At 47.9% G+C, this 14,992-nt stretch overlaps 2 protein-coding genes across 2 annotated transcripts in view; one reads left to right on the top strand and one right to left on the bottom strand.

Annotated features, from left to right (window-relative positions):
• The window catches only part of FHDC1 (FH2 domain containing 1), a 37,170-nt gene extending 27,853 nt beyond the window's left edge, over positions 1-9,317 (bottom strand). The window contains exons 1-2 of the mRNA XM_081303670.1: positions 9,187-9,317; positions 3,895-4,526 (exon numbers count right to left, since the gene is read on the bottom strand). Coding sequence (XP_081159796.1) covers positions 3,895-4,389 — 495 coding nt within the window. The 5' untranslated portion in view covers positions 4,390-4,526; positions 9,187-9,317. The remainder of the gene's footprint in view (positions 1-3,894; positions 4,527-9,186) is intronic.
• A 666-nt stretch (positions 9,318-9,983) lies between these two features.
• LOC308654380 (uncharacterized protein) lies at positions 9,984-11,588 on the top strand (the record flags this gene model as incomplete). The annotated part of the gene is made up of 2 exons (XM_081303671.1): positions 9,984-11,239; positions 11,471-11,588. The coding sequence occupies 2 exons, from the start codon at positions 9,984-9,986 to the stop codon at positions 11,478-11,480; spliced, it is 1,266 nt and encodes a 421-aa protein (XP_081159797.1). The 3' UTR covers positions 11,481-11,588.
• Between the last annotated feature and the right edge of the window lie 3,404 nt (positions 11,589-14,992).

The following is a 14,992-nucleotide window of genomic DNA, read 5'->3' on the forward strand; positions in this document are numbered from 1 at the left end:
CTCCTCCTCTTCTCTTATTCCAGCTGGAGATTTTATTATTTTCTATATGGTCCTCGTATGTTCAGTGTCATGCTCCTGACATCACAAGTGAATGACAGTAGATTTCTCAATATTTGCTTTTTCTTGGGGAATCCTCATTTTGATCTGCTGTCACCTCAGAAGTGTGTCTGCTCCCTTGGTCCAGCTGACTATTCCACTACCTTTTGTTTCCTTTGGAGGATACTAACTGGCCAAGACATCTATCCTTAAGAGGTGGTCAACTTGCAGAGGGAGACACAATGCTATTAAGGGGACCAACCAAGGGACATCTGTGACAGATGGACAGGAATCTGGCAACTTCTCATGGGATAAGATCAGCAAACTCTGAAAAAAAGGTGAGTCTGAGACCTTTTATTATGATCCCCAGTAATATATCTGTGTTATCTTCAATTACTTTATTACAGTTTAATTACTATTGTATCATCACATCTGTAATCAGTCTCAGGTTAATTTTTAGGTAACAAAGATATAAGGATGGAACTATTTCATAGCCTTCTTCCCCCTATTAAATGTTCTAATTTGCTACTGTAAGTGTAGTTCTATGTTCAGCCATTCCCAAACCCAAACCTTCCCTATCTTCCAGCAAAATCTCCTTCTGGGGTTGAATGGAACTTATTTGTAATGCTTTAGAAACCCTTTAAAGTATAAGCCAATTGCATAATGTCAGCTGTTTCTGTGGGAGGTCATTACCCTGTGAGGGGACATAATCTGATCCTCTGCACGTCTAAGCCTCGAGAATTACGGCCTGTGTTGAAACGTGTTGATGCCTTGATCGTAAGCTCAGGACCCGTCCTCTGCTGAACACGCTGTTCAATGTTCTCCTGTTCTCCTGGACGGAGGGTGAGGACTGTTACTTTTGACCCTGGACTCCACTCACTGCAGGGTGAGTTGGAAGGTTTATTGCTGATCTGATGTCAGATTACAACTCTATTGAGTTATAACTTCTCTAGAAGAAAATCTAATGAGAAAAATAACATGCATCCTGTTCTTTCACTGAAAAAAGTATCTCTAATACTTCCGGCTATATTGGAGAAAACACGAAAAATAGAAAATCATGCTGGATATCCTTCAAGTGCCAATGTTACCTAGCATGAACTTAAATAGGTCAATCTAACCTACTTATACCTGCACACTAAAGGGCTGAGGAGTTAAGATTATCTTGTGATACTCAGTCATGCTGATTTAATTTTCCTTTATGGTCTGCTGCCGCTCAGAGTTAAGACCAACAAGTGTTGCAAGTACAGATCTTGCTGGGTGCAGTGGCACACGCCTGTAGTCCCAGCAGCTCAGGTGGCTCAGGCAGGAGGATCAAGAGTTCTATGTCAGTCTCAGCAATCTAGCAAGGCCCTAAGCAACTCAGCGAGACCCTGTCTCTAATAAAATGTATATATTTTAAAGGGCTGAGGATGTGGCTCAGTGGTTAAGCACCCCTGGGTTCAATCCCCCAACCAAAAAAAAAAAAAAAAAATACAGATCACATACCTGTATGTACTTCAGTGTTATTCACACAAGGCAGAAGCAACCCAATTACCCACCAATGGATGAATGGATCAAGAAAGGTACAGGTGTACAATGAAATGTTATTTGGCCTTAAAATTCTGAAAAATGCAACAACATGGATGAAACTTGAGGACATCATGCTAAGTGAAAGAAGGCAATTACAAAAAGATGACACTAAATGAGGTCCTGAGGGGAGTCAAACTCAGAGAGAGTGGAGTGGAGTTGCCAAGAGGGAGCGCAAGGCGGACCTGGGAAGCTTCTGTCTGACAGGCGCAGAGTTTCAGCTTTGCAAGTTGAAATAACACCGGAGACGGATGATGGTGAGGGACACACAATAGTGTGGATGTCCTGAAGGCCACTTAACTATAGGCTTACAACGGTTAAGGCGGCAAAGCTTCAATGTGTTTTGCAATTAAAAATATTTTAGGGCTGGTGCTGTAGCTCAGCGGCAGGGCACTTGCCTAGCATGTGTAAGGAAGGCCCTGGGTTTGAACTGCAGGACCACCAAAATAGATAAATAAAATTAAATTAAAATTAAACTATTTATAAAACCATTCTTAAAAACAGAAGGTCAAGAAAGAAATGGGGCTTAAAAAAAAAGAAAAGTAAAAACGTACATAGGGTCCAGGTGTGGAGGTAAGCAAAGAGAAAGATGTTTTTGCCTGAATTTTAAATCTGGCCTGGAAATGGCCGTTTCTGCTCCTGCCACAGCTGGGGAAGGATCTGCACCTGTGTCTCTTTCCTTCACCTCTCAGCGGTTCTCAATCTCTCTTCAATTCACAAACATAAAGCAGCATGTTCCCCTCCCTGGAGGGCCTTGAAATGCTGCAGTCCACAAAGGGCGCCAGCTGCTCTGGGGTGGCTCCTCCCTAGGGACCTGGCGCTAAACCCTGGCGTCCAGGCTCTTAACTGAGATGCATCCCATCTCCACATGCAGCCCTCCAGTGGCTACTTCAGGATCATGGATCTCAGCAAGGACAGCCAGGACCACGTACAATAAAGAACCTCTGTTGGGGCTGGGGCAAAGGCCAGGGTACTAAGGAAGTGACTTCTTGCTCCTTCCAATGCTGAAAGGATACTTTAACAAATAAAGGGACTGTGCATAAGAGGAAGAGGCAGGAAGCACTGCTGGCACCACGGTGGTTCTCCTGATGAGTTCCTTCTCCAGTTTATTTTACACCTAAAGCTCCTAATCCCAGCGTTCCCAGGCTTTCATAATAAACCAACTCTTGGAGACCTCAACAGGGGATCACGCAACCAGCTTTCAGGGGCCCCAGTGAGCCAAAAGGAGGAGTTATGTTCCTGAGCCAGAAAGAGAAAAGAGGCCAATAGTGTTGGCTCAAGAATTCAAGAATTCAATAATGCATACAGCGAATGCTTCATCGGGGCCCTGCCCACTCTCTTATCTAGTCACCTCCATCGCTGACCTATTTTTCTCTGCTCCTTTACAACAGATTAAACAATGAAGGATTTATGTTATGTTGCCTCTCTCCCCTCTTTCCTTTTCTCCCTCTCCCTCCACTCGCTCCTTCCTTCCTTCCTTCCTTCAAAGCCTTCTTTCCTTTTTTTTAATCTCTGACTTTCTAATTTCTCCTAGCAAGGAAAGGGATTGGCTTTCTTGTTTCAAAGCTGAGAGTACTGACAAATATAATTTTTGGTTGAGTTTCTATACTGAATGGCAGTGAGTTAATATCTTATAATTTAATAGCTTTTATTTCCTCTCAAAGTAAGGCATTGAGTGTGAACTGGAAATATACTTTTTTACAAAATCTACCCGAAAAGAGCTTTATGCTTTGGCTCTCTGGAAATCTCTCTTCCACAATGGTCAGAATTTAATTCCGATATTTGAGGAATAATGACCATCCCAAACCACGTGTTGAGGGAAACTGCAGAGGAAAATCAGGGTAAAATGCTAGCAGTTGATGTCATTTAACAAAAGGCTCTTGATCCAGTTCATCCCAGATAACCAAGTTCAGGAGCCCATTTTTTTTTGTTTCAATGAAGACTAACAATCCTGGACTCCGGCAGAACTTCTCCACCCAGGAAACCATCCCAGATGTGCTAGAGACAGGGCAGTGCTCAGAGGCCAGAGACCAAGGCCCCTAACTAGCATGCTCTCTGCATGAGGTCACAGTCCCCGGGGATGTCTGGGAGGACGCAGCATGCACGCTCTCAACACTTTTCCACTGCTGGCTCAGAGTCCTCATATGAGGCTCTCTCCATCATCTCCAGGCCACACCCCCTTGCCTTCTCTTACTTCTTAGTGACGTTTGGCAACTGTTTGAAACATGCAGGAATCATATCTCGAATGCAAACCAACTGGGCATGTGGAGGACTGCCCCCCCCCATTCTTACCTCTTCCCGAGCGTCCCTAAAGGATGAATTTAAAGGTCCTCCTCTCCTGGGGAGGCAAGACTTGGTGGTGTCTTCCTGCTGCCCAAAGAGCTCCTCGATCGTCCTGGCATCAATCTGGTAGTGATGCTGCTGCCTGGCGGCCAAGGTCCAGATGTTGGTCTTGCCACGAACTTGCTCCTCTGGAATGGTTTTCCAAAAAAAGCTTCTCATCCTCTTCTTACCCAAGGAACTGTAGCCATTCATGTGAGAAGTGGGGGGTGGTCCTGGAGGGGGAGGGGGGCCAGGAGGGCCCCCAGGGAGCGGAGGCGGTGGGGGAGGAGGCAGCGAGGGGGAAAGTCCTTCCCCTGAGTACAGACATGGTGGAGGCGGAGGGGGTGGAGGAGGAGGCGGAGGAGATGCTGGGGGTGACTCCTGCCCAATCATGAATCCAGCTGTCGTAGCGATATTCCCATTTTCTTTATCACTGGCCAGGGAGACACAATTCATAACATGCATAGTACTGTTGCCTTCTAAGGAGATAATTCCTTGACCTTGGAGAAGCAGACACAAACATCAACCTTGTGTCATGCTTTTTTGCCAGCAAGTTGGCGGCCAGGAAAAGAGGCAAGTGTGCAGCGTGTCATCTTCCAAACCTGCCAAGATAAAGCAAGTTTAAAAGCTGCGCTGGCAAACACTTTCATACCAGTTATCCCCCGCAGAGGCCAGAACCAGTCCTCCTACATGGGTGGGCATTCACGTCAAGGAAGATATCCCAAGGGGCGTTAAGAGGAACTAATACTTCTCTGAATGTGAACCAAATTGTACCAGGAAACACTGCCAAAGTAGCATCAGTTAAGTCCAATTTGGAAACCTTCCATTAATCAATACAGCGTATGTGTATTGAGAGCCTCCTATAGGTTCAGCAAGTACTGCTCGCTCTGTGAATCACTACTTGTTCACCAACTAGTTCATTCTCTTTTGGGCAATGGATACCCAACCCCTAGGGAAACTGCCCAAATTGCTGAAGCATTAGGTGTGCAGTGACCCTGCCTTTTTCCAGTCTGGACCTGTCTCCTACCAATCAGTGGGCCAAAAGGCATCTTCCACCTTGAACACAACAGGTGGGGCAGTTGGAGATGATGAAATAATGGCCTAGCTCATTTCCCCGGAGTCAGGGTCACTATGTTCCTGCTCCACTGGGTGATGTGGCCTTCCCTCAGATAGAGAAAAGAAGGCCAGGCATGAGCATTGCACATTCTGGGTCTAAAGCAAGCCTGACTGCTTACATTACCAGACAGGTCCCTCCACCTGGCCAGAGTTCAGTGTTCTCGTTTGTGAAATCAGGGGGATATGTCAAATAACCTCTAGCATCCCCTTCAACGCTGTCATCTTGCATTTGTTAAGCCACTCTGTGGAAACCATTAGAACATGTCATCTACCTGTTCTGCTTCATGACACTAGCAAAGAAGAGATACACACAAGGGCATGCTGTCCAAATCACATCTGCCAAATGTGTGTCCCTTATCCACATAACTCACTCTGCTGGGTCCTTATGGACCTTTAAATGTTTGCTCTGGGGTTGCTATTGATCTGAAACTGGGTCAAAACAACTACGGTTCTTCTGATACAAGGATGCGCGTGATGGAGTGGGGGGTGGGTGAAGGAAATAAGTGCAAGGTGTCAAGAGAGCACCCCAACTATGGGGAGTGTGAGAAAGGACCACCTCCTCCAGATCACAAAGGGCCAAACTTACACACAGGGCTCCTGGCTGCAATTATCCTTTTATAGCATCAGTTGTCGGAGCCCAGACTTGATGAACACAAGTTAGTCAAACAATGCTGGATTACCCGGGGGTAAACTGTGCGATAACACTAATCAAACATTACGAGATGTTTTACATACAGCCACATATATGTCAGCTAGGATTGGCTTGGAAGTGAGAGAGGAGACTCTAGAACCCAGGTCTGCTACTTCCTACATACTCAACCCGAGCAGAGATAGGTTACTTAACCTACATTTTAGCATTTTTATCTACAAAATGAGGATGTACCTGTTTCACTGGCTTGTATAAGAAATGAGCTACTACATGCACAGTTCTTACCAAGATGCCTGGCACACAGCCAGCTATTATTAAAAACAATCACAAGCTGCCCATATGTATATATGATTTTCCTTTATTTTCACAGGCATTCCATTGGCTTTGAAACATGTTTGGGGTTTACAGATAAAATGCCAAGTTATCTCTGGCTGCTAAAAAATATATTTTTAATATTCCCATTTTTGTCTATCAAAGTTTGTGGTTTATGAGATTTGTTCTTTTTCAATACTTAGTGATTGCATATTAAATTATTTCTTCATTATAAGAACAAATATTTTTATGAAACATTTGAATATTTAAGGATGCTGGGAATTGAACTCAGGTATGCTGAGTATGGGCTCTATCACAAGCTACCCCCAAGGCCCCTGAAAATTTAAGTTTTGAAAATTTCTTATAATGTAAGTAGGAAATGTCATTTCCAACTATTCATAGGATACTCTAAAAAAGCTATTTTAGTCATTTTTAATAAAATTTGGTTGCATTAAGTACATTCACAGTATAATGCAGCTATGAGCCCTGGATAACTTCTAAATAAGAAAAGTATGTACCCAAGTTGACTTACAGTTCACTTGAGATGCAACTGGCTTTTAGAAGGAGTTTTCATAATTATCATTAGGAGCATAACTAGGCTGTTTTCATAGCTGGCATCCCTAAAGCAATGACTCATTGTCAATTACAGTTTATAGTTATATTTTAACTCTTCTTTTTTCAAGACTGTACAGGTAATTTTGGCAGTTTATCCTTATGCATTTTAAAATACTTCTGTGCATAAAATATTTCATGTATAGAAAAACTGCAAATCCTCCAGTTCACCTCCAATTCCAGATATGCTGACATATTTATATATTTTCCCTCTAAGAATGGTAATAGCTATGGAGCAATTCAGTAGTAGAGTGCTTGCCTAGCACCCTTCAGGCCCAGGTGACAAGTTAAAAAAGTCTCCAACCTAGAAAGTAATAAGTCATTCAGTGCTGTACACATATGTCATTAACCCCCCCCCCATGCAAATGTAGAAATACTGATAGTGAGAAAGACTATACACTCAAAGTTTGTACAACATCACTTTTAACACCAAAGCGCAAAAAGGTGCACTTTTTTTTTTTTAAGAGAGAGTGAGAAAGGAGAGAGAGAGAGAGAATTTTTTTTAATATTTATTTTTTAGTTCTCGGCGGACACAACACCTTTGTTGGTATGTGGTGCTGAGGATCGAACCCGGGCCGCACGCATGCCAGGCGAGCGCGCTACCGCTTGAGCCACATCCCCAGCCCCGGTGCACATCTTTTGAGTATTGTGTTTTGCGCAGAGGAAGTACCGAATTAAAAAAAAAAAATGTTGTTAGCTAAGAGTTGTCACTTCAAACTACTGCCCCATCTCTTTCTTTTTAAAAGTTAAAAGAAGATGTATCACATTGTTTCTAATAAGTTGCCTGGTTAATTTTTTCCCAGAGTAACACACAAGGGTCCTAGCCCCCCAACAGCTTCTCATGAATCAGTTCACCAGTAATGATCAGCTCTGATGCTAAAGCTTTTGATGCTAATGCTTTTACTACCCATTAACTTCAATAATGCTTTCCCCTCAGGCAGTATTTCCAATGTCAAAGAGGTGGTAGGCAAAGAGAGTGCAGACAGAATTCTAACTCTTTTTGCAGTCACATGAGTTAGGAGAAAGGATACACAAAGAACAATACAGATGCAGTGTACACTCTCAGGTACACCTGGAAAACGCAGGTGAAGCCACAGCCCTGACAGATGACGCTCACCACCTGTTTCTCACATCTTGCAACTGCCAGTAGGGACAATGGGATTAGACCTGGTTCTGTCTGGGACATGCCAAGTATCCCATCAATCTCCCTAGGATAGGCAGAGACAGGCTAGTATTTAACATCTCACCTACAGTATGGGGACCTCAGCAGCAGGGAGGATGGTTGCTGATGCTGACAAAGAGACTGCCCTGAGTCAAATGCAGAGCTGTCATGATTAGGCTCTGAAGCTGATAACTTGCTTTCAAGTCCTATAGAGTGCTAACCATGACCCAGCAGAGGTGGGCTTAAGTGATGGATGCTCCAGGGGTAAGGGCTGTAGTTCAGCTGAGCATCTTTTAACCATGTAAAATTTCAATAAGGCAATACTATGATCATGCATTTAACCAGAAGCATTTAATCAGCAAGCAAAGGCTTAGAATGAGAATGTTGCCAGGGGTCTTCAGAGAAGCTCTCCGTGGCCTCATAACCACTCTTTAGCACAAGCCTGCACTGCTCTGTCCTATGCTTAAGAAACATCCTGAGGTTCCATTCTTTTGAAGGGAGTGAGCAGGAGAGAAGAAAGTAGAGTATGGAGGCTTCCTCTCACTGTGCCTTTCCTGAAAGAGGGTCAGGCCAGCACTGTTGTTCAGCTTGACACTCACCCCCTTGGCCAACAATAATCAAAAGGAAAACCAGTGCCAGAAAAATCTTTCTCCTCGACTCCTGTGTCACAGATGATGTGGGGGCAGGAAGGACTGGCCCACATGCTTCTGAAGATGAACCTGGGCACAGAGAGCCAGGTTTGGTGAGAACAATGCACACCTATTTTAGCTGGGAGAGAAGAAAGGATGGGGAAAGTTCAGATAATTTTAAAATGCAGAATTTTTGTTCTCACTGCACTTCGTCCTTAAGAAGTCTCCTTCACCAGGACATGTCTTTCAAACCCTTTCTTAATTACTAAACAGGCAATGTCAGTCTGAGCAACCACACAACCGATCCCACTTAGAAAGTCCAATTTAGCACTCGGGCCAGCAGTGAAAGAAATAAAGACAAGGGATTTCCAAGACAGCGTGTGTAATCCCTCGCATCACATAAACATTCACAGCTGCCCTGACAGCAACACCCCAGAGCACAAGAACGCCTTTTCTGAATGTGCACTTTCAGTTTCTTCTCTTACAGTCCCAAAACCGAGGTGGAGGGGGGGGAGCACTTGAGTGCCAAAGGATGCTCTTGAGAGAGGGAAGGAAGCGCTAGCTACTGATTCCAGGAAGACAACTGTAGGTCAGCAAAGGGGGTCACAGACGGCCGAACTCAAGGAGTCCTTTCTGTGCAAACACATGTTTGAACACTGACACGACTTCTGGACTTCCCAAAGTCAATCTGGACACACGTTTCCTAGGTCTTTGCTTGGAGAGAGGTTCACCATTTCCTCAGTCTCCAACCCGGCGCCCCCTCCCCTGCCCGAATCACTCACCAAAATGCCAATGGCTCGGTCACCTTCCTGCACAACCCCGATTGGCAGGGGCCACCTAGCCGCGCTCGTCGGGATCCCGGGGGAGCAGGGCTCCGGGGCAGCGGGAGAAACGCGAGTGGGCGGTCCCGGGCCTCGCAAGCCCCAGCGACGTCCTTATCTGGGCCTGGCGGGAGCGCGTCGCGGCACTGATAACCGCCCACAAGGGCCGCCCAGGCTCTGCGGCCGCTGCCAGGGGCCCCGGAGCCCTGGAGAGGGGCGCGCTGGCATTGCGGGGACAGGGGGCCGGGAAGGGCTCGACCCTCGCCTCCCCGGGGCGCGAGCGGTCGTCTCCCCTCCTCCCGCAGAAGCCACTGCGACGGCCGCCCCGCCGGCTCGCTCCTCCCCAGGTCCCTCCGGTCGGGGCGGGCCGAGGGGTCGCTCCGCCTGGCCCGGCGCCCCCCACCCACGCTGACCCGAGTGCCCGCCCCTCGGCGGGGGCCGCGGCCCAAAGGTCCCAGAGATGGGGGAGGGGGTCAACAGGGGAGGTGTCGGGGGCTTAAAGAGAAAGAGGGGTCTTCCGGTCCGCGGCCACCGCTCCGGGCTACGCCCCCTCCTCGGACCTCGGCGAGAACTCTTCCCGGGGTCCCCGGTCCGGGAGAAAAACCTCGCGGTCGCGCTCCGCTTGGCCCAAAGGGAGCGGCGAAGAACCGGCGAGGAAAACGCCTAAGGGAGGCCCCTGGCGATTCCAGCCGGGGAGGGGGTCGGGGATTAAACCCGGAGCCCGCGTCCCAGACCTGGCGACGTCCCGCGTCTGGAGGATGGCGACCCGCCAGCCCACCGGTCTCCTCCTCTCACTTGCCCAAGCAAGGGGCGCCACTTGGGACGTGAACTTCCAGGGCCAGCAAGCCGGAGCCAGAACCGCCGCTCCTCGGCCCGCGGCGTGGACTCGGTCCCGCCAACCCCGCACCCACGGTCGCAGGGGCCGCTCGCGGCTGCAGGCGCGTCGGGTGCGGGGCTTCGCTCTCCCCGACGAGCAGGGACACCCTACAGTCGTGGGGAAGCTCCCTCGGCCGGCCCGGATCCGACCCGCAGGCAGCCCGCAGGCGAGCCGGTTCTCCCGCTGCAGGTCCAGACCCGCGCGTCTTCGCCTCAAGCAAAGGGTCGCCGCCCTCTGCGGCCAGGAAGGGGTGGCCACCAAAGTCACCCGGGGTTGGGGACGGAAGGAGCTCGAGCCTCCCCCGTCCCCTCCAGCCTTCGCGGGGAGGCAGGAGAAAGGCAGACCGCGCGCTCCCCGCCGCCCGTCGCGGCTCCGAGTCCCCGCGGCCCCACCCCGCCCCCTGGGCCGGTGGGCTCGGCGCTCACTCACCGCGTCCGCGCCCGGCTCCCGCCGCAGCCTGCAGCCGCGGTCTCCCGACGCCGCCGACTCCCGCGGGTCACTGCAGGCCCCGCCGCCCCAGGACCGCGAGGGGGCAGGGCGAGGCGGAGCGGGGCGGGGCGGAGCCGCTGCCTCAGGTAACAATGCTGCGGACCGGGCTGCTCCCCGCGCCGGCCGCGAAGGGCAGCACGCCCTTTCCTGCTCGGCGGCCTCCCCCGCTCCCCTCCACCCTCTGGGCGCCGCCGACGCCGCCACCGCGCTCGCCTTCACCTGCCCCGGGCTCTCGGGTCTTGGAAGCCGCGCTCGCAAGCTGTTCCCGGCGCGCGAAGAGGGATGCGGACTGTGGAGGGAGGTCGGGGAGAGGGAAACGGAGATGGCGCGGCTTGGAGAGGAGCCGGGTGTCCTAGTGGAACGGGCGAGGGAGGCGCCACGCTGGCTTCTGAGCGGGCAAGCGGCTTCCACAAAGGAGCCTCTGCCGCAGCCTCCCGGACACCCTCCCCTGCGCACACGCGCGCGCACACACCGCACACACTTCAGCAAGCACGCCCTCCAGCACACTCACGCATCCCCGCGCGCCGCAGAGCCTGTTTCTCCCTGGAGCATTGGGCAGCACTCGGAGGACTGTCCCAGCCCGGTGGCCGAACTTTGGCGGGCCCGAGCTTCCCCAGCGGTCTGCCCCTTCCTGGGGCCTGCCAACCTGTAAGTTTGTAGTTTTGTTTTTTTTTTTTTTGTTTGTTTTGTTTTTTTTTTTTAAATCTCAATGATGGTAACAGAGGAAACTTTGCGTTTTATTAAAAACACGAGCAGAAAGCAAAAGTCTCTTCCAGGCCTGGTTGAACGGACTGACGCGGTCTGGGGAGCACTCCTCCTGCTCTTCACTGGGGGAAACAGAGAAATCAGTTTAATCTTTTTTTTTTTTTTCCCCTCCAGTGACTTGTGACGCCAGGCATGAGAAGCGAGTCGTCAAAGAAAACTCACCTGGCAGATCGGCTGGCGGAAGTCACCTGCCGGGTGGGGAGGCGCCCTCTGCGGGGATGAGGTCATCGCCACCTTTGACTCGGTGATCCCAGATAACCGACCAGGCTTTTCCAGGCTCAGGTGCCTGGGGACTTCCTCCTTCTCCACCTGGTCCCCGGTGCCTGAACCCAAAGGACAGAATTCCTTGCATGCTCCTTGGATAGAAAAAGAGGAACTAGTAGTGTAAACCAAGCGACCAACCAACTAGACCCCAAACCTGCTCACCAGTAGCCCGTTTCTTGGTCATGGGTCAGGTGTACACCCCTCCGAAACGGATGCTAGTAAGATCATGGAAAGGCTCAAGAGTCGGAAAAGGTGATTAAAGACAGCCTGTGTTTTATACTGATATTAATCCCAAATGAATATTGACTCGAGTGGCAAAAGTTGACTGACAGGGTGCCACAAGTGAGGGGCGGTTGGCATCCTCTACCTTTCTTTCCCTGCTGCGAGGGGGGTCCACACCTGCTGCCTCTTCCCACTCCTCCAGCCCTGGGAACATGGCCGCCCAGCACTGTACTGAGCATGCGCTCTGAATCAGTCACCTTAGCCCTGTGTAGAGGCTCACCTGTGATCCCAGCTGCTGCGAGGCAGGGTCAGGAGGATCACTTGAGCCGGGAGGTTAGGCCAACCTGGGCAATACAGCCAGACCCCTGTCTCAAAAAAAAAAAAAAAAAAAGATATCACTAAGTGGTCAAGTTGGGCGACCCACCCCGGCCTTTCCTCCCTCTGATCTCTGCAGGGTCCTGCCATCTGCTTTTCTGGCCCTCCCTGAGGACCCTTCTTTTCCTTTGAGAGTGGTCATAAGCCTCTTCCAAGTCTTGATCTCCCATCATCCATTATTATCCCAAGCCAATTGCCTTTCACTCCAACCTGGATGGTCCTGCTTTGGTGGGGCTTGAAGCCTACAACTTGTGAGGGAGGTTTTTAAAGCACAACAATAAAAACTTACAAACAAATGCTAGGTATCTGTCCTTGGAAGGGCCCAGGGAAAATGAGGGACATGGAAACGGAAAGGTCAAAGCAAATTCACTACCATTTGAAAATTAACCAGCTAGTCTGGACCTCAGAGACAGATCAGCCAGTGGCCTAAAGCCATTTCAAGGACAAACTCTATTGGAAATACAGCTATATAAATTTGAACATTAAATGTACTTTTTCCTTCTCTTTTTTAAAGCATATTTGTAAACTCAAAGCTGAGCAGAAGTGACTTGACTTCGAGTTTTGATACTGAGTTAACTATGTTCCTTCCCTCACCACCTCATCGTTCTACTTCCCATTCCTAAGGCAATAGATACAACTTAGGGTTGTTTTGTTGTTGTTGTTGTGTTGTTTTTCTTCATAACTTTGAAAAACTTCATGCCATGGATAGTTTTTCTTTTGCAAGACACCTGTTTATCACCTTGTTTAAATGTAAATGTTCCCCTATGCTTTTGAAATAAATTTCCTTTTGTTTTTTTTTAATTGATTGTTCAAAACATTACAGAGCTCATGATATATCATCTTTCATACATTAGACTCAATTGGGTTTTGAACTCCCATTTTTACCCCAAATACAGATTGCAGAATCACAACTGTTACATACTCACATTATTACATAATGGCATATTAGTGACTGTTGTATTCTGCTACCTTTCCTATCTCCTACTATCCCCCCTCCCCTCCCCTCCCCTCCCATCTTCCCTCTCTACCTCCTCTGCTGTTGTTCAATTCTCTCCCCTTTTTCCCCCCCTCCCCCTTGCCCCTCATAACCTCGTATAATTTTGTGTATCATTGAAGGTCTCCTACCATTTCCATATGCTTTCCCTTCTCCCTTTTTCTCCCCCCATTCGTCTTTGTTTACTATTAGTCTTTTCCTCATGCTCTTCCTTCCTGTTCTGTTCTTAGTTGCTCTCTTTATATCAAAGAAGACATTTGGCATTTGTTTTTTAGGGCTTGGCTAGCTTCACTTAGCATAATCTGCTCTAATGCCATCCATTTCCCTGAAAATTCTATGATTTTGTCATTTCTTAGTGCTGCATAATACTCCATTGTGTATAGATGCCACATTTTTTTATCCATTCATCTATTGAAGGGCATCTAGGTTGGTTCCACAGTCTAGCTATTGTGAATTGTGCCGCTATAATCATTGATGTGGCCGTATCCCTATAGTGCGCTCTTTTAAGGTCCTCAGGGAATAGTCCGAGAAGGGCGATAGCTGGGTCGAATGGTGGATCCATTCCCAGCTTTCCCAGGAATCTCCATACTGCTTTCCAAATTGGCCTCACCATTTTGCAGTCCCACCAGCAGTGTACAAGTGTACCCTTTTCCCCACATCCCCGCCAACACTTATTGTTGTTTGACTTCATAATGGCTGCCAATCTTACTGGAGTGAGATGGTATCTTAGGGTGGTTTTGATTTGCATTTCTCTGATTGCTAGAGATGGTGAGCATTTTTTCATGTACTTGTTGATTGATTGTATGTCCTCCTCTGAGAAGTGTCTGTTCAGGTCCTTGGCCCATTTGTTGATTGGGTTGTTTGTTATCTTATTGTTTAATTTTTTGAGTTCTTTGTACATTCTGGATATTAGGGCTCTATCTGAGGTGTGAGGGGTAAAAATTTGTTCCCATGATGTAGGCTCTCTATTTACCTCTTTTATTGTTTCTCTTGCTGAGAAAAAACTTTTTAGTTTAAGTAAGTCCCATTTGTTTATTCTTGTTATTAACTCTTGGGCTATGGGCGTCCTATTAAGGAATTTGGAGCCTGACCCCACTATATGTAGATCGGAGCCAACTTTTTCTTCTATCAGACGCAGAGTCTCTGATTTGATATCTAGCTCCTTGATCCATTTTGAGTTAACTTTTGTGGATGGCGAGAGAAAGGGATTCAATTTCATTTTGTTGCATATGGATTTCCAATTTTCCCAGCACCATTTGTTGAAGATGCTATCCTTCCTCCATTGCATGTTTTTAGCTCCTTTATCAAATATAAGATAGTTGTAACTTTGTGGATTAGTCTCTGTGTCCTCAATTCTGTACCACTGGTCCACCTGCCTGTTTTGGTACCAGTACCAAGCTGTTTTTGTTACTATTGCTTTGTAGTACAGTTTGAACTCTGGTATCGCTATACCTCCAGATTCACTCTTCCTGCTTAGAATTGCTTTTGCTATTCTGGGTCTTTTGTCTTTCCATATGAATTTCATGATTGCTTTATCTATTTCAACAAGAAATGCCGTTGGGATTTTGATTGGCATCGCATTAAACCTGTAGAGAACTTTGGGTAATATCGCCATTTTGATGATGTTAGTTCTGCCTATCCATGAACAGGGTACATTTTTCCATCTTCTGAGATCTTCTTCTATCTCTCTCTTTAGGGTTCTGTAGTTTTCATTGTATAGATCTTTCACCTCTTTTGTTAGGTTGATTCCCAAGTATCTTATTTTCTTTGAGGATATTGTG

This window comes from Spermophilus citellus (genome assembly GCF_964194105.1).
Source record: "Spermophilus citellus genome assembly, chromosome: 8".
Classification (NCBI taxonomy): domain Eukaryota; kingdom Metazoa; phylum Chordata; class Mammalia; order Rodentia; family Sciuridae; genus Spermophilus; species Spermophilus citellus.